At 43.9% G+C, this 27,180-nt stretch overlaps 2 protein-coding genes across 7 annotated transcripts in view; one reads left to right on the top strand and one right to left on the bottom strand.

Annotated features, from left to right (window-relative positions):
• The first annotated feature begins 969 nt into the window (after positions 1 to 969).
• usp13 (ubiquitin specific peptidase 13) lies at positions 970 to 19,982 on the top strand. 2 transcript variants are annotated; one of them, XM_011614942.2, is made up of 21 exons: positions 970 to 1,321; positions 3,799 to 3,924; positions 4,947 to 5,007; positions 6,475 to 6,596; positions 7,181 to 7,323; positions 7,615 to 7,799; positions 8,125 to 8,222; positions 8,308 to 8,498; positions 8,678 to 8,749; positions 9,097 to 9,169; positions 9,847 to 9,972; positions 10,974 to 11,127; positions 11,240 to 11,414; positions 11,522 to 11,610; positions 11,968 to 12,090; positions 14,281 to 14,304; positions 14,598 to 14,741; positions 16,184 to 16,356; positions 17,393 to 17,582; positions 17,855 to 17,939; positions 18,036 to 19,982. In XM_011614942.2, the coding sequence occupies exons 1-21, from the start codon at positions 1,211 to 1,213 to the stop codon at positions 18,130 to 18,132; spliced, it is 2,562 nt and encodes an 853-aa protein (XP_011613244.1). In that variant the 5' UTR covers positions 970 to 1,210; the 3' UTR covers positions 18,133 to 19,982. The 2 variants fall into 2 exon arrangements, with proteins under 2 accessions (XP_011613244.1, XP_003974273.1); XM_003974224.3 differs by having other exon boundaries at positions 9,097 to 9,202.
• Positions 19,983 to 21,359: 1,377 nt separating this feature from the next.
• The window catches only part of pex5la (peroxisomal biogenesis factor 5-like a), a 47,996-nt gene continuing 42,175 nt past the window's right edge, over positions 21,360 to 27,180 (bottom strand). For all 5 annotated transcript variants that reach the window (XM_029827709.1, XM_029827711.1, XM_029827714.1 and 2 more), the window contains 4 exons: positions 26,161 to 26,379; positions 24,866 to 25,031; positions 24,103 to 24,260; positions 21,360 to 23,893 (listed from right to left, as the gene is read on the bottom strand). In XM_029827709.1, coding sequence (XP_029683569.1) covers positions 23,692 to 23,893; positions 24,103 to 24,260; positions 24,866 to 25,031; positions 26,161 to 26,379 — 745 coding nt within the window. In that variant the 3' untranslated portion in view covers positions 21,360 to 23,691. The remainder of the gene's footprint in view (positions 23,894 to 24,102; positions 24,261 to 24,865; positions 25,032 to 26,160; positions 26,380 to 27,180) is intronic.

Genomic DNA, 27,180 nt, shown 5'->3' with positions numbered 1-27,180 from the left:
TCCGGTGTGGATTTCCTTTCTTTGAAACTTTCCATTGTAGTGAAACAGAAGAGAACACCACAACCACACACATATATCCCTATATCATATGTGTGTTCTCAGAGTAGATGAACCAAGAGATTTTATAATATATAATGTTTAGGTACCTGCTATCCAGAATATGCAGGCTCAAAGGTTTTATTCTACCAAAGTAGTTGTTATGTGGGTTCTTTAAACTGACCTACAATGTATGTTATTACACATGGAACCCTCCATGTTAACTTTACCAAAGGTCTCAAATTTGAACATAACCTAACAAAGATTATGGCTAATCTTCATTACTTGTTTTTCCAAAAATCAACCTCATGTTTTGGCCAAAGTATTGTTATTTCATCAATGTATGCACTCCATGCAGCTTTTCTTATGAAAACATTTTTATAAAGTAGTTGGACCGTTTGCCTCACACACCACACAGTCAATGTTACATAATTAAGAAAAATGCAACATTCTATACTGCAATAGGTAATAGGTGCGTCGAGTTAAGTTATAGACCAGATTATATATATGGTCTAATATTGCATCGAACGTCTTGTAGTTCATGTGAGTGTCCACATGGTGGCGGAGTTGCACCGACAGCGAGGTTGAAAAACAAAGGGATTGACAGTATTGTGTAAATCTCTTAAATTATCTAATTTCACCACTTATTACAAACCAAACGCTGCAAATATTTTTTTAGTACTTTTAACAAAATAATTTAGACTGATATTTCAATGTCATTGTTGATTGTCGTCCATGAACAGCCATTTTAAATCAAAACTGCAACTCAGGTCACGTTGTGCACCCTAAACAAGCGGTAGTAAATAAATGTGACTTTATGAATCGCCCCGGAGGTGGGCGGGGCCCTGCTGGGAAGATCGCTGCACGCACGTCACCGCCGTAAAAAATAAAAAAAGAGAGATATCTGCGCAACAGCGATTTTTCTCCCTTCTTTTTTTTCTTAAACACAACAAATGCCCGCTAGCGGCAGGAACCACGGCGCGTCGGGCGTCGCGGGCAGTTGTAGCAGCGAGCCCTTCACCCCGCGGTCGTTTTATTTTTACGGTTTTCCGCGTCACATCCCACTGGCTGCAGGAATGTAGCGACGGAGCGCTTTAAAAATAGCATCCTCGGCTCTGACAGCGCCGCTCCGGTGGCTCCGCAGCACTGTGCTGCGAGCAGCAGGAATGTGAAGATGGCTACAGACCTCGGAGAGCTGCTGGTCCCCTACATGCCCACCATCAGGGTTCCCAGGACCGGAGACCGGGTGTTCAAGAGCGAGTGCGCGTTTTCCTTCGACTCCCCCGTGAGTGGTCGTCGCCTCCCACCCTGACACACACACACACACACACACACACACGCCCGGTGGCGGCTGGACGCACGTGAGCCTTCTCTTCCTGTCGCCGTTGCCCGCTAACTTAATAAATAATTAAATGTTGTTTACATCTGTCTGCCGGGGGAGGCATGGAGGGTCCGCCTTTGTCCCGGCCGGGGGTGTCGGTTAGGCCACATCAGCCTCCAACACAGGGGCCCGACACACCTGTCGCAGTTGGGAAAAGCGCTGTTGTTGAAGTTAGCAACGGTAGCCGAGAGCTCGTGTCTGTACAGACACTTTAAAACTCAGAATTTGTCTTAAATTAACATGGTCAACAGTAAAGACCCGGTTGGTCACAACAATGGACGAGTCCAGAAGTTCTGGACACAACTGCCGTGTCATTAGTGTGTTCTGGTATCAATATAGTTGTGTCTGTGTTAGACACAACAGTGTCATTATAACGGTTCAATTTGTCCTTTCTGTCCCACTTTGATTCAAACAGACCGTTTAGCATCTCTAAGCCCACAATGACCATTCAACTTTATTCTAGCATCTCTGTCCCACCACAATATGTCCCATAAAAATAGTTTATTTATAATTGCTTAGCTTATTTTGAAATTCAGCTTTTGCCATTTTTAAACGCTAAACTTTGTGTGCATGAAGTCATGGATTAATTGTTGATGATATTTTGTTCCTATAATACACTGATGCTAATGCTAACAGTAGCATAAGGTAAGACTTTTAGTGTGGTATTTTATTTAGTAACTAGTGTAACTTAGTATACACTGTATAAACAAAAGAGTTTGTAAAGAAACTACTTCTTACAGTAATTAGCTGCTATTTCCCAACAGGTTAAACTGGTGATTTGTCTTTTTATTTTAACATGTTTAATTGAACAGTTTCAATAAAACAGCCGGTCTTAATTGTAGCATTCTTGTATGGATAGTAATAGAAAGCTTTTGTCAACCTTTACATATAACATATTTTTCTCCCTCGGATGAAACTGTTTTTAAAGGTGACTCAGCTGTCTGGAGTTCATCATGTTGGCCCGCGGACGGGTTTATTTTTATCCTTGAACCGTTGAAGCTCATATGTCAGTCTGGGCCACTTAAAGGGTTATCACAGGGGTTCATAAAGCCCATACTGTGTAAAGATTTCAGCCAGCTTTCCAAGGTTCACCCCTAATATATGTTAAATAACTCCCCCATCTCACTGTTTATGTTATGACAGTCACGTGCAGATCAGACTTGAAATGTGGCAAAGTTATGTTCAATCACTCCTGGTTTAGGGAAAATGCAATAGAATGTATTGTCAGCATACAAAACAAGTATAACTTGAAGGTGTTTTTGTGAGGGTATAATGATAAACACGACCCTCTTCCTTTTACTGAAATTAAATGTAATATACGACATGAAAATTTGAGAACCCTGACGTCGCTTTTCACAGTCACTTTGATAAAGTAGTTACAGTATCAGCACTTTAATTAAAGTAGCATTGTGAGATGATAAATTAAGCAGTGGTTTTTGAAGGGAAGCGCTAATAAATGTCCTCAGTAATGTTTAATCCCTCTTTATTATTTCATGATTAACTGTATCTCAGACTCGCTGATCTTTTTTAGCCTCTGAAAATCATTTTCAGTCCTCATCTGGATTAAAAAATTCAGGAACGGCATGAAATTAACCCAACCAAGTGTGGCCGTTGGCTTGTTTAGCTCCTCCGGTTAGCATTGCTACCTTTGATAAGAATCTTTCATGTTACCTAGTGAGGTCAGCAGCTTTGCTCATGGAATTACACACACGCTTGCTTTTCCAAGTTGGGCGACTGTTTGTTTTCATTGTCCTGAGATAGCAGGATGTTTTCTTGATCCTCCTGCATGAGGGGAGTTTCCACTGCAGGGACTTCAGGGATAATTTTACGGGGCTGGGCTGTTCGTGTGTGTCTGCACTGCAGGAACCTCCTTGGTTCCTTCCATCTTTACCTCCTCCCTCTTTGATTTCTTCGTTATGACTTGCTTTTTTCACGCTGGTGATGTCAGTGTCGAAACTGCGGCACAATAACTATGCGGTGATTAAAACTCCTAATATCTCCGGGAGGGGGTTCTACACCGCAGGGGAGACCCTGCCATTGAGAGGGACAGTTCCTCTAAAGCTCCTGCCTCCAGTATTTACCAGGAACTCTTGCAGCGGGAACACGTCTATTCTTCCGAAACGTTTAAGAGTAAAGTCCTTCAGTACCTGATGTAGCTGATTCGCTGCGCTGGTAATTTTTTGCATCACATTGTCTCACATAATCTGATTTGTGTTATATTTTTTGGGGGGGAAATATGATAAGAAATAACAGCGTGTTTTCCACCAAAACAAACACCGTCATTAGTGACACGTCCAGGTCGATGTTTACGAGTGAGAAAATATGTCGTGCTGCGTTGTTGTCGTCCTCTTTTGCCATTTTTTTTGTGTGTTTGTCCGCAGGAGTCGGAGGGAGGTCTGTATGTGTGTATGAACACGTTCCTGGGGTTTGGACGAGAACACGTGGAGAGACACTATCGCAAAACAGGACAGAGTGTGTACATGCACCTCAAAAGGCACGTCAAAGAGGTATGTCCCACCCCCTCCCAGGGTTTCAGATTGTTTTCACTGTTTACAGCTGCACCACATTTACAAAGTGCATAAAGAGACAATGATATTAAAACTACAGCCAGTTGTTTACAATAATCATTATTATAAATGTAATAATACATTAATTGATTAGGGACATAAATAAGTGAAACAACCAGTTATTTGGTTCATAACTACAATGGAGAAAAAGAGATAATCGTATGAAAAACCCTGCTGCCAATCTGTATCTTTAACACAACTCTCAAGCATGTTGGCATAGATTCTCAGAAAAATCCACTTTATATAAACTACTTTTTATGTATAAGTTGACATTTTAAATAGTATCAATTATAAAATTTCTTTAAATTTCCCGACTTTTCGTGCTTCCGTTTGAATAAAAGACTCTAAATTATATTAAAAGAATGGCTTTTCTGTGGGTTTAAAACAAGTTTAGCCTTGACGTTGACCACATTTTGTCACTGGTCCTAATTGCTCTCGGAGAGGCCGAGCTTTGTAAAGAGCTGCTATTTCCATGCCTGGATCTGGCCAGCTGCTCACATTCTGCAGGCCCCCGTCCCATTGGGAGACGGCTCTTGTCTCGATTCTTGTCTTTTTCTACCCTGCTGGCCCCCGCAGACACCTGTGCATAACAGGATTATAAGGAACTGTTGATTTCCTGGCACCCGATTGTCATTTTTTCCACTTCAGGATTTCTGATTCTGAAGAGGTGATTGTGATGACCGACACAGGTTAAACGGTATCTGCTCACAAATCACAGCCATGTTGCCGAGGCAGATTCTTTTATCATTCTTTAAACCTGACCATGATGTGAGCGGGGGCTTTCCCCTTCCCTCGCAACCCGACCTGGCAACTGGAACATTCGGCATCTATTTCTAACAAAATGACAACCATCTGGAACCTCTTCCTCCGCCGAAGCGAAACAACGATTTACAAGAATCATTAAAGGTGTCTGTGTTTGTGGTGAGGATCGTTTGATGCAGGTCGATCTCTGTTTTCCACAGAAAGCCACAGGAGCTGCCGGCGGCGCCATCCCCAGACGAAGGAATGGAAAAGTATTTCTAGGTAACCCGTGTAAAACACACCATTGCCTGATGAAAAACAAAGTCCAGATATAATATAACTCATATCATGATCAGTTTTAGATACTGTATGTGATGGACTATGGAAAAACAATTATATCCCCCCATTGTTTGGCAGCTGAACATTTGGGGCTCCCTTCATAGCTGCAACAGACACACTGGTCTTTGATCCTCCCCTCCACATGCTGGTGTGTGTTTGTTACTCACTGGTGATCTACCAGCCTTTTACCCAAAGTTTCAGTTATTTCCTGTGATGACGCCTCTGCTCCTTTTCTTCCTCCTCCCCCTTCCCTGGGCTGAATATAGCACGTTTATTTGTATGTGTGGTTGGTAACTGGTCTAATTCAAAGCCCCCCTCCCATCCTCCTCCTCCTGGGCGAGGGAAGTGGTGGATGGCCACCGGCTTCTCAGCTGCCACCAGTCATCATCCATCCAGCGGCCGTGACGCTGCAGGGAGAGAACCAGGTGCCCCTCCCTCAGCTCTGACATTGGCCAAAATATGTTTAGGGATTGTTGTTTTCTTGTCACTTTTTTCTAAAGCTTTATGACCAATCATTCCATCAGCTCGCCACTTACAGTGGCTTGATGGTTTTTCATATAAGGACTGTGAAATACCATCATCTCCAGTGATCCAGTGACACAGAAAAGACCCGTGAGGATGTTTGTCTGGAGTCAGGTTTAGTCTGGATTATCAGAGGAAAAGGGTGGACTCTGTCTTCACTCTCGTTGTTCTTGGTCTTCTTTATTACACCAATGAGGACTACAGCCTCAAATTTGTCACAACAATGGGATAATTTCTTGATCAGATGGAGAATTTGTCCATGTAAACTATCACAGTTGCGTCTAATGAGGAAAAAGCGTTTTTGTTGTTGTCACTTGGCTTCAGAAAATCGAAGCCTTTTTTCCTGAATTTAACCTGACCTGGATTTTGACCTCTTATTGAGTCAACAGAAGTGACGAAGACATGAATCAGAAGCTCTTCGGTCCGAGCAGTCGCCATGGAGATTAAAACCGACTGATGCCAAAAAGCCCATATTTTCAGAAAATTGTTTTTTTTTCTGGGACAGCAGACAAATATTTCTCTGTGGGGTTAAAAACGTGGCCTCTGGAGTCAGATTTATAGATCTCCCCCCGAATTTCTGCTATAAATTTCCTTTGTGTTGGTTGATGCTCAAGCTCTTTGCCCAAATTTGGGTGCAGCATTTTATTCATTAGATAACAAATGTGATTCCAGTCAAAGCCGTCAACATTTACCAGAGTGCTTTTCAATCCAGTCCAGTAAAAACAGACTTCTGACACATTTGAGAGACTTTTCTCTAAACACACATGTGAAAAGCTTCTGCACAGAAGAGTCGGACTGTCCTTCACACCGCTGTCAGGAACTCAAATGTGGCTCCGAGAGGACGGATGGTTAAAGCAGCTCATCCGATCTTTACTTCCTCCCCTGTAGATTTAGAGCTCAACCGTGATTTTAACGGAGACGACTATGAGTATGAGGACGAGGCCAAGCTGGTCATTTTCCCAGATCACTTCGAGATCCCCTTACCAAATATTGAGGAGTTGCCCGCTCTGGTCAGTGAGTTGCTGCTGCATGGCTCTTTGTGTTTGTTTTGTTGTTTTGGGGTTCTTTTTGTTATTGCATGCTGTGGTAGGGTGCACTCAGTGGTTCCTCTGTGAGCACGCAGGCTGGTCCATCTTATCTACACACTCCAGGTTTATTTTTAGGGTGGAGGCACTGTCTCACTGCCACGTAGTTTAGATTTTTCACCAGCTTACTCCCACAACTGTTTTTATTTTTCAGGGAATCACTGGATGCATATGTACATGGTTTAGGGATTCACCATTTGTTAGATTTAACTCCTGCTTATCTTGTTTGTGTTTTTAATGCACGCATTGTTAAATGTTGTGAACGTCCAAAGTCTGATGTCACTCAGCTGATTCAACATATTTTGCATTGTGCATCTGTGGTCTGCTGGAGCAATGCTTTTCTGTCTCCCTGTGCTGGATTTGCTTTATGCAGCATGTGTTATTGTTTATGTTGATTTGATATGTTAGAAACTCTTCCTAAAAGCACAGAAAAGGCTATCGATATAGTTAGACCCTGATCTCAGCTGCTCCCACTCTCAGGAGTTAATCCTGTCTCATCTGTCGCTCAGGTGACCATCGCCTGTGACGCAGTGCTGAATGCATCCTCGGCTTACAAGAAGCAAGAGCCTGAATCGTGGGATGAGGAGATCCAGGTGTCCAGACACGCCAGGAGCCTCAGGCAGTTGGATAACGGAGTCAGAATCCCACCAAGGTAGGAGAGACTCACCGACAGTGATTCTGTAAGAATCTGTCAATGAGAAAATCCAGATCATCTCAGTAGAGACTGCTTCTAACTTGCTCTTTGACATCAGGAGAAGATTAAAATAGTTTAGTTTCACAGTTGGAAAGCTTTCATAACTTTGTCACATCAGTTTATTTAGATCTGACATCTTTGATTGATCACAGCTGTCTTTGCAGGATTATAATTCTTTTTTAAAAATGTAAGTTTGCCTCTCAGTGAGTCAGACGCGTCAGTAGTGAATTTCTTTGTCTCTGTCGTCAGCGGCTGGAAGTGTCAGAAGTGTGAGATGAGGGAGAACCTGTGGCTGAACCTGACAGACGGAGCAGTGCTCTGTGGGAAGTGGTTCTTCGATGGCAGCGGGGGCAACGGTCATGCCCTGGAGCATTACAGAGAGACCAGCTATCCTCTGGCTGTCAAGATGGACACAATCACACCAGACGGAGCAGGTCTGAAACTGATTGTTTCTTGATCTGTTGCTAATCAGCAAAACAGTTGTTTGACTGGGAAAAAACACAAAAATATAGAGAAGGGGGGAAATCAGCCAGCCCAGAGGAGCTCCTGGATTAATTGAACAAAGATTAGAGGATTTTCCAGGTCCTTCAGTACATACAGAGCCATGGAGGAGCCTTTTATTTTTCTTAAAGCTTTTACAGATGCAGAGTGCCAGGGTACCTTTTCATTTGCAAACTGTATTATGTCATTCGCATCAGTTTTTGTCTAATTCTTTTTAGATAAAACACCGCGTTGGATAACAGTAAGTTTTGGTTTCAGATATCTATTCTTTTGAGGAGGAGGAGGCTGTGTTGGACCCCCACATATCCGATCACTTATCCCACTTTGGAATAGACATGCTGCAGATGCAGAAAAGAGTAAGACGTCTCTGTTGTGGGGGGAAATCTTCAAATTTGGTGTGAGACTCACAGTTTCACACCAAACTCTGTCTCGCTCTGGCAGACAGAGAATGGACATCACAGAGAAAATAACTCCAGGCCACGGGTCAGCGAGTGGGAAGTGATCCAGGAGTCAGGAATGAAGCTGAAGGCCGTGTTTGGTTCTGGGTACACGGGCATCAAAAATCTGGGCAACACTTGCTACCTCAGCACAGTGATGCAGGTCCTCTTTAGCATCCCAGACTTCCAGAGGATGTGAGTACACTAATAATAAACCTCAATTATTATTTTTTTTTAAATTTAGAAATAATTTAGCTTTTTTATTAAAAGAAATAAAAAATTGGGCCATATGATTGATAAAAGATTGTGGTGTCTCCTCAGTTCTATGTCAAATTTCTCCAGATTGTGTGCGTGACATGTGTTCTGATCTTTAGGTATGTGGGGAATCTTCAGAGGATATTTGACTATTCACCCCTTGACCCGAGCCAAGACTTTGCAACACAGATGTGAGTGACGCCATTGTTACATAAGCCAAACAGAGGTGTTGTAAAATGCTGTTGAAGTTTAAAACAATTCTAAAAAAATGCTTCAAATGTATGGTTCAGCCCCTATTATACTAGAAAGTACTTCCCTGAAGACACACAACATTGTAAAAATCACCAAACTGACTTCAGTAAGATAAGTTAGGATAATGTTATACAGATAGTAAAACTGGATGTAACAAAAACATTAAGAGATAGAAAAGCTACATGTAACAAACATACAGTCTTTGAATCAAAACTGGACATTTATATTATTAAAACTGTGTCTGTGACAAAATGCTGTAATAGTTGCTGTTGTTTCTGCCTGCCAGGGCTAAGCTGGGACACGGACTGCTCTCAGGCCAGTACTCCAAACCGCCTATGAAATCTGAGCTGATTGAACAGGTGATGAATGAAGAACACAAGATGTTAAACTGGGTACGTTCAGCTCCCACGCTGGGCCTTTAACTAGCAGAGGCATGGTAAAACATGGCAAACACTCATTTATTAGTTAAAATTTGAGTATTTGTCCTGTTACCTACAGTTATATAATTCTGGTGGCTAAAATCAACATAAAATAACACTTTAAAATGGCTCCCTACATGGCAAAGCACATATTTAATGATTTATCCTTTCATTCATTTCCTAATTTAAATGCACAACTTTGAGACCATTAGCTCTTCCGGTTACACTCAGCTGTCCGGAAATGTTTGTAAAACCATTAGAGTATAATGGAAGTGACCAGCAGGCCTGCACCCTGAGCTTGTTTTAGGCCAGTAATTGATAGGACAGATCCTGCGGTGATCCTGCACTTCCTCCATGTGCGTAGGTGGAGTCAGGTTTGGATGTATGTTGACAGGTGTGAGGGCGCTGGAGTTACTGTACTTTCAGGAATGTTACCAATTATAATCAGTTACTCTCATCCAAATGCCTTTTTATCTTTACTACACCGTGGATGTACTTTTAGACAGTTAAGTGTATCTCAGTGTATTTATACTGGGTTGTACTGGTATAATTATGAGATTAGGACAGGTCATGCACTGTCAATGCATCTGATGTGTGCGTCCTCTCATTCCCCGCAGCACCAGCAGAAAGGCGTATCTCCACGCATGCTGAAGGCGCTGGTCAGCAGGGGGCACCCCGAGTTCTCCTCCAACAGACAACAGGACGCTCACGAGTTCTTGCTGCACCTCATAAACCTGGTTGAGGTCAGTAAAGCGGTCTGCCTTCTCACGAGGGCGATGCGGGCTTGTTTTTGACGGTATCAAAACAAGATGCCGACGGTACTTAGTTGAGACCCACACAACTGAGAGCTTTCATATTCATAACCTAACCTTCACAACTAACTTTGTAAACCTAGTCCTTAACCCAATTCTAACCTCAACCTTAGAACCATGTCTAAACAGCCCCTTGAAGTTGTGAGGACCAGCCAAAATGTCCACACTTCCCAAAAATTTCCTCAATTTACTAGTAGAATCCTTTTTTTCCCCTCAATATGTAGCAAGTACAAGAACACACACACACACACACACACTGCTCTGATGTATCTCTTTCAGTCAGATATAAATAGCTCAGCTATCTGTTACACAGAGGCCAGATAATGCTTCTTGTTCTGAAACATGTCCAGGCTCGGGCCGGCCACCTCCTCCACCCTCATGATTTGAGCTCAGCGCACGATCACAGTGTCGCCTCAAAATCCAGACAAGGTCTTTTTGGATGCATTTGAAAAGCTGCACCGTCAACTCTTGGTTCTTTAGGCCATTTGTCTCTACAGCTGTTTGAAGACTGGATACTGATTTAGTCTTGCGGACAGAGACACTGTCAGCCCGGTTGAGCCGTCCACTTTTAACGTGTGTATTTCTGTACCATCTAAGAATGGGGAGACTTTGTCGCAGCGATTCAGATGAGGGCGTTGGACTGCTATACTGAAGTACAGTCTCGTAAATAATAAAGTTTACACTGTTTTAAATAAACTGTAAGTTTCCATGACCTCTGCTGATCATAAAGGACTAGATGAAGATGATGATTCAGTCACTTTGGCCGTTCACAAGTTAATTATATGAAACTCACGCGACGACATTGGACCGAGTTATGACACAGCTTTATTTAATATCAAGGCTTCATATTTAATAATATTAAAACACAACACTGCAGTTAAATACTCACTTGATTTCACACTCCCATGTTCATCCCACCTTTGTGCTCGCAGAGGAACAGCGCTGGCTCTGAGAATCCAAGCGATGTCTTCCGCTTCCTGGTTGAGGAGCGAGTTCAGTGCTGTCAGAGTCGACAGGTTCGATACAGTCAGCGGGTCGACTACTGCATCCAGCTGCCAGCCCCTTTGGAGGCGGCCATTAACAGAGGTGAAGTCAGAGCCACACACACACACACACACACACATTTCTCTGAAAACCTGTCCTAATTCACAGGCGATAGCTCTCCAGTGTTGAACATTAAAATGTTTTTTTCTTCCAGAGGAGCTGCTGACTTACGAGGCTAAGAAGAAAGAGGCAGAGGAGAACATGCAGCCTCCTCCTGAGCCAGTGAGAGCGCGCATCCCCTTTACTGCATGTCTACAGGCCTTCACCGAACCAGAGAATGTGCCAGACTTCTGGAGCTCTGCGCTGCAAGCCAAGTCAGCTGGAGTCAAGTAAGCAGAAGTGCCGACTCTTCCCTTGACCACACTCTCCTGTAGTCTCACATATGAACCACATATACATCCATACTCATAATTATTGTCTCCTTGTTCTTTCTCAGAACCTCCCGCTTTGCCTCCTTCCCAGAGTATTTGATATTACAGATCAAAAAGTTCACATTTGGAGTTGACTGGGTACCCAAAAAACTAGGTACCAGCCTGCTAACGTCAGTTGTTTATACTGTATATTGTGACTGTTGTTCTCTGTACTATTCTAAATGCCCAGCAGAGGGCATCAGCAAACCTCATTTTCCCAAACATACGTTGTAACTGCCTCTGAAAAGTTTGTTTTGTACAGCAAATAATACTTTATATGACAAAACTAAAAAGCATAAACAACCTCTTTGTCCCCTCTGACTCAGAAGTTTCAATTTAACTAAATTTTAATTAAATTTAATCAGCTTCTTAATTCAAAAACATGCCATTAATGGGCAGAAATCCTGACCATATTGTATAATATAAGCAGACTTTGACATGTCAGATAGTTTCCTGATGGTTGTTTTTGTAGATTTGGCCATAGATGTTCCAGATTTTCTGGATCTGAATCGATTGCGGGCCACGGGGCTGCAGGCCAGTGAAGAGGAGCTACCTGACCTCATGCCTCCCATCGTGCTGCCTGAAGACACCAGAGGTACAGAAACCATTTTACGCTGATACTATATCTGCCGTGTTCGCTGCCAGATAAGCGTGTACATTTCAATTGGACCTGATTACAGCCAGGCATGTGTAAAGGGCATGTGCTGCCCAATTTAATCTGCTCCATTTTTCTCACCTTGAATGGATGGTGTACGCTCCGCCAGCCAAAAGACACGATGACTCATCCACCGAGGCTCGTGGGTATTTTTCATTGATGCAGGAATGCAAATGATACAGTTGGGCCCTCGAAACCACTGGGGGTAGTTTTGGACCTTTGTGCTCGGTTTTTCAGTCCTGCCATTAATGTTAAAGGTCATTATTTTCTGAGAGATTTGTATTGTTTTCACCAGATGAGCATGTTTTTTGTGCACCTAAGGAATGCAGAAAAACCTCCTGTATGACCATATATCAGATGGCATCTAATGAGGTTGTGTTGCTTTGAGAATTGATCCAAAGCTTTGCTGTTTCGGCACTTTTGTTGCATCACTTTCTGTGAGAAGATGAGCTGTGAAATTGTCCCACAGGTGATGTTCTGATCAAAGCTACGCCAAGATTCTCCTCGAGCTTATTTATTGGAATCCTCTGGAGGAGACGGGCTCGATCACCTTCTGAGATCTTGTTGTGCTCACAGTTTGGATAAGTCTTATAACGATTTCATGAGATTCACTTGTAAAACAAGACTCCAGCATTAAACTACCAGAACTTAGCGAGTGCATTAAAAACACATCAATTTTTTCTCCATCTTAGCTTCAGCTTCGTTACATCACACTGCTTTCCAAGTGACATTTTTATATTACAAGGCCTGTACATGAGCTCTTTCTTTGGTTCCTCCTTTTGTTTTTTTGTCTTTGTGACTGTAATTCCTCTGTTCCTTCATGCGTTGTTTAGAAAAAGTTCAGCTACACCGAGTTATCGTTGTCTTCCTTAATATTTCAGCAGCCGTAAAGCACATAGTGTTCTGGGCTTCAAACACGGACACAAAACATAGTCCTCAGAGCAAAGCTGGGGCAGCATCTGTTTGTTGCACACGGACGAAGGATGGTTTTATTTTCCTTTGAGAATTATTCATTTAGTGGTCCATGGAGGTCTGAACTGGCAGTATGCCTTAAAAAGTGCTGATTTTTCACGTTGATGCATTGTCACATCACGATTGGCAGAGTTGCACATCTCTATCTGACAGCAGCAGGCTGCGCAGCTTTTTAAAAGCCCCACAATGAGCCAGGCACAAACACAGAAATCCTAAAGTTTCCTGCACTTTTTCTCCTGTTATATAAGAGTTTCTTCCCAGCGCAGTTAAAACAAGGGCCAGTGTTGAGGACACGTCATAGTGAAAACCCCCTGTTTGGGGTGGATTTAATGAATTCACTTTATAAATTAATTTTGTCAGGTGTAGATTAAGTGCAGGTTCATTATCCTCAGCTGGCATCAGCAGTTATTAATCACTGTCTGCATTCATATTCGGCTGTTTTTATTGATTACAGTGTTCGGCACGAGTGTGTTTCACGTTACTTCTAACTGGTCTGTTTACTCAATCATTGTTGCTTCCTCCCCCTTTTTTATATCATAAAACTCATCGCAAACTGTTAAAAGTGACTTTGGTTTGTTTGCTAATCAGATTTCCTCTTTTAAGATAAAACTGGAACGAGTCATTTTTCAGCTACCGGATATTTAAAATGAACTATGATCTGTCTTATAAAGTTCGGAGGGAGTGCGGGGGAGCTTGGGTAAGCAAGGCTCTGAGACAAATTACAGCTGACTTTATTGGGTCACAGTCATCAGGTTGTGATGAAGCGAGAAACGGCTTTTACATAAAACCACCAGTTTAATTATCAGTGATCACGTCAACAAAAACAACCACTCTATCACCAAATTAAGTGAGCAAATCTGGAGTGAGAGGTTCTTTTTTGTGCATTGTTTTATCTAGAAAATGGTTCCTAATTTAATCTTTGTCTTATCTAATAACCACATGCCAGCAAAACAAGAATATTTCATCAGGTGTAATAAGATGGAGCAGACACAGGTTATTAGGACCCCAACAGCCACTCTGGTCTCTCAGCAGCTTAATCAGCAACAGTCCTGCACTGGTTTTCTCATAATTTATGAATTCTATTAGGCATATTTTCACATGGATTTCACAGGATTTTATTAGTTGCATCACCTAAATAGCTTTCTTTTCCTCTTTCAGATAACTCCATGAGCTCCATCGACTGTGAGTATTTCCTCTCTCATTACTCCCTACATTAAACTGCAGTTCTCCATAAATGACACTTATTGAAAATGCATTTTGCGTAACATTAATGAGCACCTTGGATACCTCAGCAGGTGCTGCAGCTGCAACTCGCGTACAAACTTTCCACATCATCCTGTCCATGACAAATCATCCTCTGTTAAAGGAACCTCCAGCACAAGATTTTGTTTGGTTTTCACCGACAGGCTCCCGATTGTGTTGAGTCTGCAGCCGCCACGGTGCAGTTATTGATGCCGTGTTTGTCTCACTCACAGCTCCAGAAATAGACGAGGCGGCAGTAATGCAGCTGGCAGAAATGGGCTTTCCACTGGAGGCCTGCAGGAAGGCGGTCTACTACACAGGCAACATGGGGCCTGAAATGGCCTTTAACTGGATCATAGCTCACATGGAGGAGCCGGGTAAGATGACTGGGTTTACTGGGACCAGGGTGCATCTCAGGGGGAGCAAAAATGAGTGAAAAAGATGGTAAATGTCTAGATATTCAAAAGTGAACATTAGTTTTGTTGACCATTAGTAAGTGGATGCAGCTGAGTAACACAGAGGACGGTGACGAGCAGTGAATCTGTCACTTGTGACAGTGCGTAAACTGCTGCGATAAACAGCCTTCAACTGCCGAAACACTGATGGAGCAGCTGGAATGAACAGCCTCGCTCTGCAGTCGAGGACAGACGAGACATGACTGCACAATAGCTTTTAGTTTGGAGGAATGTCCTCCTCGGGAGTCATATTTGGAACTGGGTTCCTCAGATGTCTCTCCGCAGCAGTGATGGAGAGGAACAAAATAGTAATGGGCAAAATAGTCACGGGCAAAAATAAGCAAGTGGGCGGAGGGTGTTTAAATAAACTGTAACCCAGATAAGACCGAAAATACAGGTGGCGAATAGTCAAACCAGCAGGTGCAGAAAGAGAATCTTGGTTCGTCAACAGTTTCAGACAGCTGAAGTCAGCAGTCGTGGAAATGAGCACAAACCAAGTTCAGGAAATAACCAAAGGTGCTCCCCATCCTGGCGTGGACTGTTCTAGATATCACTGCACAAAGCTTCCTTTTCATCCTTTTGCTCTTCCAACATTGAGGTAATCCAGTGTGAGACACCAGAGCAGCTGCAGGCATCTGTAACTGCATGTCCTTCTGCAGAGCCTCTCAGTTCTCATCCTTATTTCCCTGGGTAGCTGCAAGCAGCCGCTACCTCGGAGTCCTGTTACATTTCAAATTGGCCCTAATGTGTCTGCAAAATGGGACACAATAGGGGCTTAATAACATCAGCAAAAGGATGGATTTCCATCTGCTACACTGAAATGACTACATCTCTCTTCTTCACCATTGTCAGGATCCATAACTCTCATATTAGTGTCATTTCACCCTGTTTTTTTTTCAGGGAAACCTGCCGCCTAATCGTTTCCATGTAGTTTAGAGAAACAGCCAGGGTGCAATGAGAAGTTAGTAGACTGGAAATAATGAAAAACATTTCACTGATATGACAACTGTGCACAAACACGCCAGTCTACAAACCGCTCTGTCATGGCAATTCTTTAAAAAGGACACAAAGGAATGAGGCTGACAGACACTGAGGTGGCAGAAAAGTGGGATGCATTCATGTGTTTGGGAAGGACTGTGAGGAAGACTCTGTTTCTGAAGAGGATAACGGCAGCAGGAGTGTTTGTGTTCTCAGAAACCTGAAATTAAAGCAAATAACATTGTGGTTTAATCAAAAAAGATGCGACTTCCAGTGGCAGTTGCTTCCTGAGTGGCTTTAAAATCAAGCAGTGTTGTCTGACACCGTTACAGATGATTTTTTTTTAGATGTGAAAAGTTTAAAAACGCTGTTTAATGTATTCTCAGACTTTGCCGAACCTCTCACTCTGCCCTCCCTGATGGATTCCGCCCCCTCCACCAGCGACAGCGTCATGGGGGCCACCCCGCTGGATCCCAACCCGCCTCCCGAGGAGAGCATCTCCATCCTCACGTCGATGGGATTCCCCCGCACTCACAGCATCAACGCTCTGAAAGCCATGGTCAGTCTGCCTGCTGACCGCTTCTTTTCCTGCTCACGTCTTTGTTAGCTTGAGTTGATCGTTGATCAACCTGCAGAATGTTTGCAGCTGGTGCGCTCAGACTGTCTTTTCATCCTTTGGCCATTTGCTGCCACGTGACCAAGGGTGGCAGTTTCATGATCAAGCTTGATGTTGAAATGAAATCAGGAAGTGCAGGCAGACATGATGATGGCCAAACTGCTGTCATAAATGAGCTTGGCTGGCCTACTTGTTAACTCTCCAAAATGCAAATTTAATGGGTCCTATGTCAGGGTGATTCAAAGATATCTGCTCTGGATGGTGTTTACAAATAGTCCCTCAGGCACGTGCACTCTGCTGCTAATGGAGCCCATCGGGTTCAGTGACCAGATTTATCCGAGTGTCACCACAAACCGTGTGAGATATGCAAGTGAGGACGAATTGATTCTGATGTGAAGTTAAAAAGATGCAGATGCAACAAACTGTGTTAGTTTTGAAATGGCTCCTGCTTCTCATCTTCCATGTTTCATATTTCACACTGCCCCCATCAGCAGAAATAGACCAGCACACATTTATTAAGACCCAGGAATAGACACCAAGTTTTCCTGTTTACCAACCCCAGAGCCCCCAGATTGAACACAGAGTAACAAACACATGATGATGCTCTTCTTCTTCGAGAGTGTGTCTCATGTTTGGTTTATCAGCAGACCAAAATTAGCAGCGTGAGCTTTCCTTTAACCTCACTGACCTGGGAATGATGTGCATGAAGTACATTTTCCAGGAATCGGCTGTATTTTTGATTTGAAGTTACCTCCCCCTGAATTTCTGATGTAGATTATTCTCCAATTTTTCAGCTTTGCATGTTTAGAGAGCTGCCTGGGACATTAAACAGACTTTTTATGTCTGCCAAAGCTTAACGGTTCCCTGAAAGTTGCATTTTTGGATTCAAACCAGCATTCACATACACCCAGTAGATTTCTTTTATTATAATACAGTTCAGAAACAGTTATTACAGCTGCTATTCACCTGTTTAATTCAGAACAATAACCTGGAGCGAGCCCTGGACTGGATCTTCACCCATCCAGAGCCGGAGGAGAGTGATGCCCTTTCAGACATGGCTGACACGGAACCCAACGACAACGCTTTTTCCAACGCAAACTCCCACAGCGACGCCACGCTGTCCCCCGACAGAGATACGACGGGCCCACGGATTAAAGACGGACCAGGACGTAAGTGAGGACTCTAAAAGCTTATTCATCTCTTGAGCTGACAGCACAGTGCTTCAAAAACTAACTTTATACACAGTTATTTATCTGTCACCATCTACAGGTATCATTAGATGATAGCATCTGTGGAGTATTTATGACTCCAGGCTGGAATTTATGCTGCACAATGAGTTGTTTGCAAGTTCTCCTACTTGAAATGTTCTTTTAAGAGCTTCTGCTATGCACGTCTGTTATTCATGAGACACATTTCTCTGACCTGCTGTTTCCTTCCTCAGGTTATGAGCTTTTTGCGTTTATCAGCCACATGGGAGAATCGACAATGTCTGGACATTATGTTTGTCACATCAAAAAGGAAGGAAGGTGAGCTGCTTATTTATCCTGATGCGATACACTCGTCTATAATCTGATTCAGATTTGCTGCGTACCGACCAATGAACCCACCCGTCTTCTCTGTAGGTGGGTAATCTACAATGACCACAAAGTGTGTTTGTCAGAAAGGCCTCCGAAGGACTTGGGCTACATCTACTTCTACCACCGACTGTCAAGCAGTTAGAGTCGCCTTCCCGCCCCATCCCACCGTGCATCCTTTAAAAGAACCGCAGGCGTTCACCCCGACGAGTTAAATAACAGACGAGATGATGGAACTAAGCTCTCAGACCAGCTGCTGGCCTTACTACAATGCGAGGGGCGAGGTGGAGCGATGCTCCGAGAGGGAAAGCAAAGTGCTGTTTGTGACGTCTCGCTTTAGATGTTAATTAGTGTTTTTGTGACAGATGTGAGGGATGTGTGCAATTTCCTTCTTCCTGAGTGCTCTGCGCCCAAAGTAAATCCACATATCAGATCTAATGTTCCTGCCTTCAGCCGTCGTGCAGGATTTTCAAAGTTTACCAGGGAACGCCTCACTGGCCGCTGAAAGCGCGGCGACAAACGGAAATTACCGCGTTGCTCACGCTTTGCATTTTACCCCCCAAAACAAATTCATCTCTGGGAAATCAAAAAGACCTCAAGGAACTACTTTATTTGTTCAGTGAGAGGAATGGCAGAACTGAGGATTTAGAAGGATGAAGAGCAGCAGGAAGGCCGTGATTACATTCACACTCAATGTTACCTGCTGAGAAATTACTTCTTCTCACTCTGAGCTAAACTGGGTGTTCAAATTTCTCCACAAAGCACTTTTCTGTAATAGCAAAGACCTCATCACCTTTCAGATGAATATTCCCACAGAGAAAGTATTTGCCTGTGTTCTGGAAGAACAGCTGCAGCTTCCTCTCCTAACTCCACACAGGCATTAGCATGAATGTTCCTCTGACCTGTTGTACCATTTCCATTTATGCATCATACGTACAGCAATACATGGATCGCAGGCCACTCCAGTGCTCCGTGACTTCTCTGAAATCATTCATATCGCAGCACCGAGTGTGCGTTAATGGTGCTCGCTGCATACAAAAACCGCGCCCACGTTCCTCTGTCAGTGGCGAGTGTGGGGAACCGTTCCTGGTTCAACCTCTGGACATCATCTCCTTGTTACAGATTATACGTTCTATTTTTAAAAAAAAATTGGCAGCATGCAGCAGGGAATCCGCATCTCCTGTGTAAATATGTCAAACTGTGTGGACGCAAATGCTCAGTAACCATAATTCTGGTTGATCTTTCACCACCAGTTACATATTTTAAAGGTGTCCTTTGGTGTAAAGATATTTCCTCCTAAGTCAGTGCTTCCTAATGTTTCCATTTTTAGCTGATTTTCAAAGTGGTTCCCTCTCAAGGCCACTCCTCGATGGCAGACTCTGCATCTTAAATGCATCATTAGGAACCTGATGCAGTCTCCCTGAATGTCAAGAAAAATCTTTGTTTTTCATTAAATCTTTTCACCGCACTTCACCCCTTTGCCCCGGTCAGATCAGCTCTCTGAAGTGCTGCAGTGTTTCTCTATGCAAGTCTCCCGTTGTTCGTCTTCAGGTTCTCCTAGCACTGCTTTTCTCACACGGCCGTCAGTGTTTGGCTTGTTGTGTCCCAGCTTTCCCTTTCTCCATTGTTTCGCCGTCGGCCACGTGCACTAGACGATGACATTTGTCATTTGGATTTTACAAATGGGAGGCTCTTTGTTTTTTTGTTAAGCTGAATGTCAGAATGGTCCTTCCCTTGTTTTTACCCAGCTGCCTTTGTTTTTCCTGTCAAGATTGTGCCAGTTGTGTAGGTTTCTGTTCATCTGGAGGGATCCTTTGAGTTCACTTTTGTAATGTAAGCATTTATCCAAATGTGGCTTCGGTTTATGTGAATAGATTAAGTTTGCTCAGTGGCACTGTAAAACGTCAGAGGTTTGGATAATAAAAATACACATTTGTTGAACCCTGGCTTCAAAACTTTCCTCCCGGAAAAATAAAGAAGCATGATCATGGAATATATAACAACAGTTTTATTTTAAAACATGAGTTTCATATTGTACGTTGTTGTAAAGGTGCTAATTCTTGTGATTATACAGCATTATGCATTCTCGGTGTTGCCACCTAATTACTGAATAGAAAGAAGCTCAGTCCATTAAAATATTCAAAACATCTCTGATGCATCAGCAAATAAACAACAAATAGTTTCTACAAGTGGAATTCATGGAGTGGTGAAAGAAAAAATGTCAAAAGCTGCTGAAAACTTTAATGAACCCCAACAGATGATGGAAATCTCAGAAATGGCCAATGAAGTTTGAGTTTTATTATTTCCTGCACTATGAGCAGAAACTTCTTTAAATGGCCATTAGCATGATAAAAATGCAATGTGTAATTAATTACACACACTTGCTCATAATTCTGCATTTGTGAGGACTTGTGATAATGCATTCCTAGTTCCTTACTTTAACCCTAATGATGATAAATAAATCCCTAAATCCAACCTAACATTGAAACCAATTTTACACTTAACCTTTAAAGTCTTTAAACAAAGTCTTAAACCTGAGACCAGCCAAATTGTCTTCACCTCAAACAAATGTCCTCTTCTTGCAGAACGAAAATGGTACTCTGGTCCTCACTATGTAAACTGTACAAGCACACACCCACACACACACACACATATACAGACAGCAGTGCAGTAAAACAATATCACAAGGGACCTAAATCAGAATTACAGCTCATACTGGACCCTTCAGAACTCTAAAAGCACATCTGCTTACTAGGATATGCACATAAAAATGTCAAATATGAAGACATTAAACTTAACACCATCATAAGTTGGGGTACATCAAAGTCTCCAGTACATCTAAAACTTGTCAAAATTCTGAAAAATATCCAGGAGATACTTGAACTATCCAGGTGCAGCAGTGTGGCAGCATTCAAGCTAAAGAATCTAAGCCGCTCAAATTCCGAGCTCTCGCTAAGGTAGTTCTATGCAACAAGAAGCCTCTTGTGTGGAATATATGCTGAATATATACATCTTTTTCAAGGTTATGGAATCTAAAAGTGCATCGCAGAAATATTGCAAGGGAGTTTCATAACACTATTTTTCTTACATTTAGTCGGGGGGGGGGAGCACTCCCGTGTGCTTCATGCAGGCCAGAGAACAGAGAAGAAAAAAAAACAGCATTCATAATGAAAAGTAGAGGATTTGACATGCGTTCAACATGGATGCGTTTTCTGGAACATGCTCAGGCTGCAGGGACGTTCACCTGAGGAGGTAAAGTGTCAACAAAGAAAACTCGCAGGCCGTCGTGTCTTAATTAACTGCAGCGTGATGTGCTTATAACTTCACCACCATTAATACAAAAGCCTTCAAATCTATGGGAACAATTAGATCTCGGAATTTTGAAGGCAAAGTTAAAATATTCAGGAGGAATCTTTCATACTTGAGGAGCAAGGGATGTGTGGCTGATGAATGGCGCATCTCTCATCATTTGTCTCTTATGACGGACTGATGAAAACTGATTGTGGTTCATGTGAGCAGGCTGTTTTCAGGTGCGCGATCATAGAATCAAACATTTTCTGAAACGGATGCAGCCGTCCACCCTCAGCGCAGTCCCAAACATGACTAATCAGCATCAATTTAATGCCAGTTTAGCCCAAATTAAATCAGGGGACCTCTGAGGTGATTGTAGAGCTCTACCATGATTGGAGTAAACGGGTGATGAAGGCCGATGCAGTTCCTTCATTAGCCACTAGGCGGAGGTTCCAAAATGCAGCTAGAATCTATCCCCCTGCATTTGAAAACAGAAAAGTTTGGAGCAAAACGTATTTTGGACTCGGTGCAAGGATTTTGGCTCGAGCGCATCAACTAAAAAGCAGAAGTAAACATTTGGAAATAACACCTGTGTCACATGTGCAGAGAAACGTGACTGTTTAAATGGAGCTAACAGTTGCAGAAACATTTCAGTCGAATCCAAAGTACCAGACCACAAAATTGAAAGAGCAGCCTGACCGTTAGTTGGGCCAGCATTTATTAGAGAGGAAATCAGAATCGGTTTCTTTTTAATTTGACAATAATAAAATCTTAGACATGTGCGGTTCACTGCTGTAGACGGTCAGTGACATGCACATATGTCCCAGGCCTCCCTTGGCTCCCATTTCTTCCTGATCTATTGAACATCGCCAGAGATGGAGATTTAGAGATGGACATGGAGATTTGGTGCCAAAAAAAGAGAATTTTTAAAAATGAGAGCATGAACTCCTGATTTATCATCATCCATGTTTGGCGGTGCTATGTTGAAGGTAGAGCTGATGAGAACAGCAGCCTCTGAAGATGAATGGCCTCTAAACGCCACGTTTGCATAGCGTCTGACAGTAAAAACAGCAGTTTCACAGCGCAACATCCCCTCTGCAGCAGAATTATCAGCCGTTCGCTCTGTCGCCTGCTTAAAAACAACAGAGTGGCGGGAGGACAGGGCGCCGCTCTGGCGACGGCCCTAATGTGATGTGAGCAGATGGTTAAGTAAATGTCCTCTCACAGAGACACACTTTATGAATCTTACATCAATATTTAAATCACGTTCGACTGCTGAGGCTAATTAAATCTACAGTTTTACTGCCTGTTGAGGTGCAATCAGGATACAAATGGATCCATTAGCGGACATTCCCAGCTCTCTCCGGCTGGGTCTCCCGGCTACGTTCTTCTACGGGTCGACTTCAGAAAAATGAAATTACGAGGCGAACCCTGATGAACGAGAAACTTCCTGTCAACAACAAATGTTTTCATTTTTAAATTCCTCAATTTTTAGACATTATTATTCAGGGCAACATCGCCCAGCTTGTATGTGTTTCTGCAACTCGTCAGCATAAAGGAAACAAGGAGAAGCTCGGCGCCAAGCCAACGGAACGAATAAATAAACCCAACCAAACAGAAATTAATGACTCAGAAAGCTTTCAAGTTCAGACGACGGCTGTTATGTAAAGAACTGAAAACCAGTCTGAAAAATGGCTTAGTGTTGAGTTTTGTGTGTGGGGCCATAAAAATAGTATAAATAAAGGTTATTCGCATGCAGCTGAGTAAGGCTTGACAACCTGGCTTGCACATTCCACTTGAGGAAGTTACATGTTTGTCTGAAGTGCAAAGGGAGAACTTCTCAAGTCAATTATCTACATAAGAATCCATTTAGGAAAACGTTTATTCATGCAGTGTCGTTGGTCTCTGTTGACGGGTGAAAACAAGCCAGGCACCGAATTTGGAGTTCCCGGGTCACGTGACTCGGCCCTTATCAGGGGCTGGCTAAATCCAGCCTCTGAGAGAGCGCGGCGGTCGGAAAGTAATTGAATTAGAAAAACCTCTTTTCTCAGCGTGTGAGGATGCCCGGGCCGTCCGTCTGTCCGTCTCTCCTGGCTCAGCTCCGTTCCACGTGATGAGTCAGCTTTTAATTGATGTGTTCTCTAAGGCATTAGTCGTACAATCTTTGCCCGTCCTCGTGTTCTTCAGGGAAATCACAATTTGCAGTGCAAATCCATCACAAAGCAGTCACCTCCACTACCTGTCCTCAGAACTGCTTCGGGGGTTGACACATGGCGATGCCGGTTCGCCCCGACGTCCACGGAAACATGCACCGTAGTCTCTGCACCACTCTGCTTCGTGCACTTTGGGCTTCTGGCTATAAATCGCAGAGTGAGTGAAAAGGGAAGATGCTACAGTCGCTAATGCTCATTTCTCAAATGTCTAGGTTGAAGGCCCGCATGAGCAGATCCAAATCGCCGATGTTGGCGGCCTGGAAGAGTTCTGGCTGATCTAGCATGGATAAAGCTATTCTCAGAGCCGCCCAGATGTTTCCGGACATCACCTGCTGGGACTGCTGGCGACTCCGGCTCTTCCTCTGAAGGCTTAAAGCAGTCAGGAAGTTACTGGCCGCCTCTCTGCAGAAGCAACAATGACAGGAATCAGCTTTTAAAAGAGGAAATCTGACAGCAGAACTCTTTCCTTTGAAATGAACGCCAATAATTAACAATTTGGATTTATTACTCAACGTCTTCAGGATAGGAATCACGAAAATATCTTTTTCTTTCCTGCTCAAAATAAGGCCTTTTCTGACCTCATCTTGGTTCATCAGCCACGTCTTACTGACCTGTGTGCTCCCAGGTTGATACAGCTGATGCCCAGGTTGTAGCGGGACCTGATGAACCCGGGCTGGAGTTCCAGCGCTCGCGTGTACGCCTCCACCGCCTCCTCGCTGCGGTCCCCGTTTGCAAGGGTTGCCCCCAGACGATTCCACAAAAGGTAGTCCTGGAGGAAGGTTGGGCCAGTTAACGGTGGCGTGCAGTGATGCTAGAAAAGTCTTTATACTTGAGTGGACACTCTCATCTTTGTGTCTGCTACAGTTCTCTCTCCTCACAAATGGCAGACAAGCGCTACCCGCTGACCTCCTGTCCTATGTCCTGTACCAAAGTCGGCTAACACGGGGGTAATTTATGAAGAGTTACATCATAGAGGATGCCCTTGCTGCTGTATCCCACCCCCGGGTGGATGCGCACGGGTCAGGGTCCGCTCCAGTACAGGGGTCCTTCATCTGTGATGAAGCCTTGCAGAGGGGGATAATTATCTCCCTTTGTGTTCAGAGCAGTTTGTTTCAGCAGGGGAGCCGACATTACCAAGTCTAATATGCTCGGCTGGATTTAGCGGTGACTATCCTCCCTGCCAGAGGACAGTGGCTGATACAGAGACAAAAGTCTGTGGGTTTATTTATTGTGCTGGAGATCATTGAAAGTATATATGATGATGTGAAACATAATTTAAACGCACCAATAACTGAGAAGGAAATTTGGGCCAACTGGGCTTCTCAGCCTACTGTCCAATGTGTTTGTGTACACGTGCACGTGTGTGGTTCGTACGTCCGGCCGCACTGACAGCGCCGTGCTGAAGGCCTCCACGGCTTTGTTGAACTCTCCGCTGAGATTGTAAAGGACCCCGAGGCCGGTTTGCAGATCTGGGTCGATGCTGTCTGAGTTGTTCTGAACTGCTTCCAGGAAGAGCTCCTTGACTTCGGACTGCAGGGAACTACGGACACACATGTGAGCAGGCATGAGCGTGGATATGGATTAGTGACTCAGGACTGCTGCGTAAGCACTTTTAAGATCACAGAGCAGAGACGTGAACTTCGCTGCGTGTCAGATTTGATTCAGAATGTGGGAAAAAAAGACCATTAAGAGGAAGTAAGAAAGCAGAAGGTGAAGGAGGTGTAACAGGAAGTCTAACTAGACTCAGGTTTAATGAGGTCCACGGTTAATCAGCACACCTACATTTACTGGGATTCCCAAACATATAATAATCTAATATAACCTAAGTCGGTCCGCTTTAGTTGCTCCGAGTCAACTGTCGATGGAGTCAATATCCCCCATTTCTGTTTGTTTTCGGGTCGCGCTCCTGTTCTCCGCTCAATTTTCGTATCGATTCACGCTCCAACAAACGTGCTCCTCTGCTGAGGCCTTGAGAGATATCAGCGCTTTATTATACGAGCTCACCACAGTGCACTTCCTGTTTCAAATTTAAACTTCTTCTTCACAATATTTCCCCCCTGTTGCCTGGTTATTGAACATCAAAAACAAGGCCAGCTTGTTTTTCATGCAGGCATTGTGACCTATTTCGGCACTGTGAGGATACACCTGCAGGAGCATGAAGGGCGGGAATGCAGCCTCATCATCTGCACACATTTGCTACAGATTCGTGTTGAGATGCGGCTGCTTTTTGCTGTCGTTAACCTATAAAAAGTCATAAAGCCGCAGCCCGAGAGGCGATTATTAAAGTGAAAAATTAAAGCAGCGACAGCCAGAGGGCGGCTTCTGCCTTGGCGGTCTGCTGCTCCTGACTTTAGGGCAAAGTCAGTGATTGTCCTTTACTTTAAATGTTAGTTTCGGCTCCTGTCAAAACAAGGCGGAGAAAGAAAGAAAGAAAGAAAAAAAGAGACATTGGATGACTTGTATGGGGAGACCACAGTAATTGGGTTGGTTCTTTTGACACCCACTACAAAGAGCTGCAGAACTGCACCTTTTCAAAATGATGAAGCTTATTTTAGAACCAGACTGTGAGCGTGATGTAAAAAAAAACCCCATTAACTTTTCATTCAGTTAACGAGACCAGAACAGCTCAGCGGTGTTTCAACCTCCGAACCGGGCTCCGAACCCCCCACCTTTCATTCCTGCCGAGGTTGGGAGCGTGAGACATCCTGCGTTGGGAGATGGGCGACGCCGTCAGGTGGCTCTTCCCCTTCAGCAGCTGCTTGTACTTGGGGTTGTGGCGCAGCCAGCGGAGCAGCGCCTCGCAGGCGTCGCTCCTCATGCCGATGTTGGTCAGGCTCACTGCCAGAGCCATCAGGGCCGCGAGGTTGTTCGGGTGGAGCTCCAAGCACCTGGATGGGGACGGTTGGGGGGGGGGAGAGGGCGTGAGGAGCGCACTTGAAAGGGAAATTCAGAGCTGACAGGCATTGATCAGGACAGGCCAAAGGCAGGGAACATAAGGTGGATTCTAATTATTTGAGGGTCGGGTGGTAGAGTCGCAACCTCCTCCTGCTCCTCATATTATTGTGGCGCTATGACCAGCAGGGTTCCCTCGTGGTTATTTTTGACACATTTTTCCAGGATGCTGCTGTTATATCACGTCTTATGTGACAGGGGGCCACCGTCTGTATGAGCCCCGCTGACCTTTGGCCCCCTCCGTTGCAGGGCTGGATGAAACAAGCCTGATTAGCCGAGGGACTAAAGCAGAGGCCAAAACGAGATTAAGCTTTCATCAAGATAATTTTGCAGCTGAGATTTGCCACGGTCGACACGCCAAATTCCTTAAACCCAAATAATCTCAGTCGAAGGCCGAGTTCAAGAGGCGTTTCAGCTCTTCTGGTCGCGCCCCAGCCGTTACAGGACAACTTAATGTTGTCTCCTGTTTCTTTGGAGGCAAAACCCTCACGCGTTGGTTGGAGCCTCATTTTGTAGTGGTGATCTAATCCCTTTTGCTTATTACTTGATAAAGAAACCTAAATGAGATCTTAGGCGGTCTAATACCTTGTTTGCCTTCACGCACAAACGTTTCCCCTCACAGATGGAGGAGTTACGTCATAAACTGAGGCGGACACCCGGTATTCAGCGGCCATTCAGACGGGATTAAAAGACACGTGAATCCAGGCGAAGGGTCAAATTTGCCGCTTTCTTCCCTC

Source organism: Takifugu rubripes, chromosome 20 (assembly GCF_901000725.2).
Source record: "Takifugu rubripes chromosome 20, fTakRub1.2, whole genome shotgun sequence".
Classification (NCBI taxonomy): Eukaryota; Metazoa; Chordata; class Actinopteri; order Tetraodontiformes; family Tetraodontidae; genus Takifugu; species Takifugu rubripes.
This window is presented reverse-complemented; position numbering and strand designations above follow the sequence as displayed.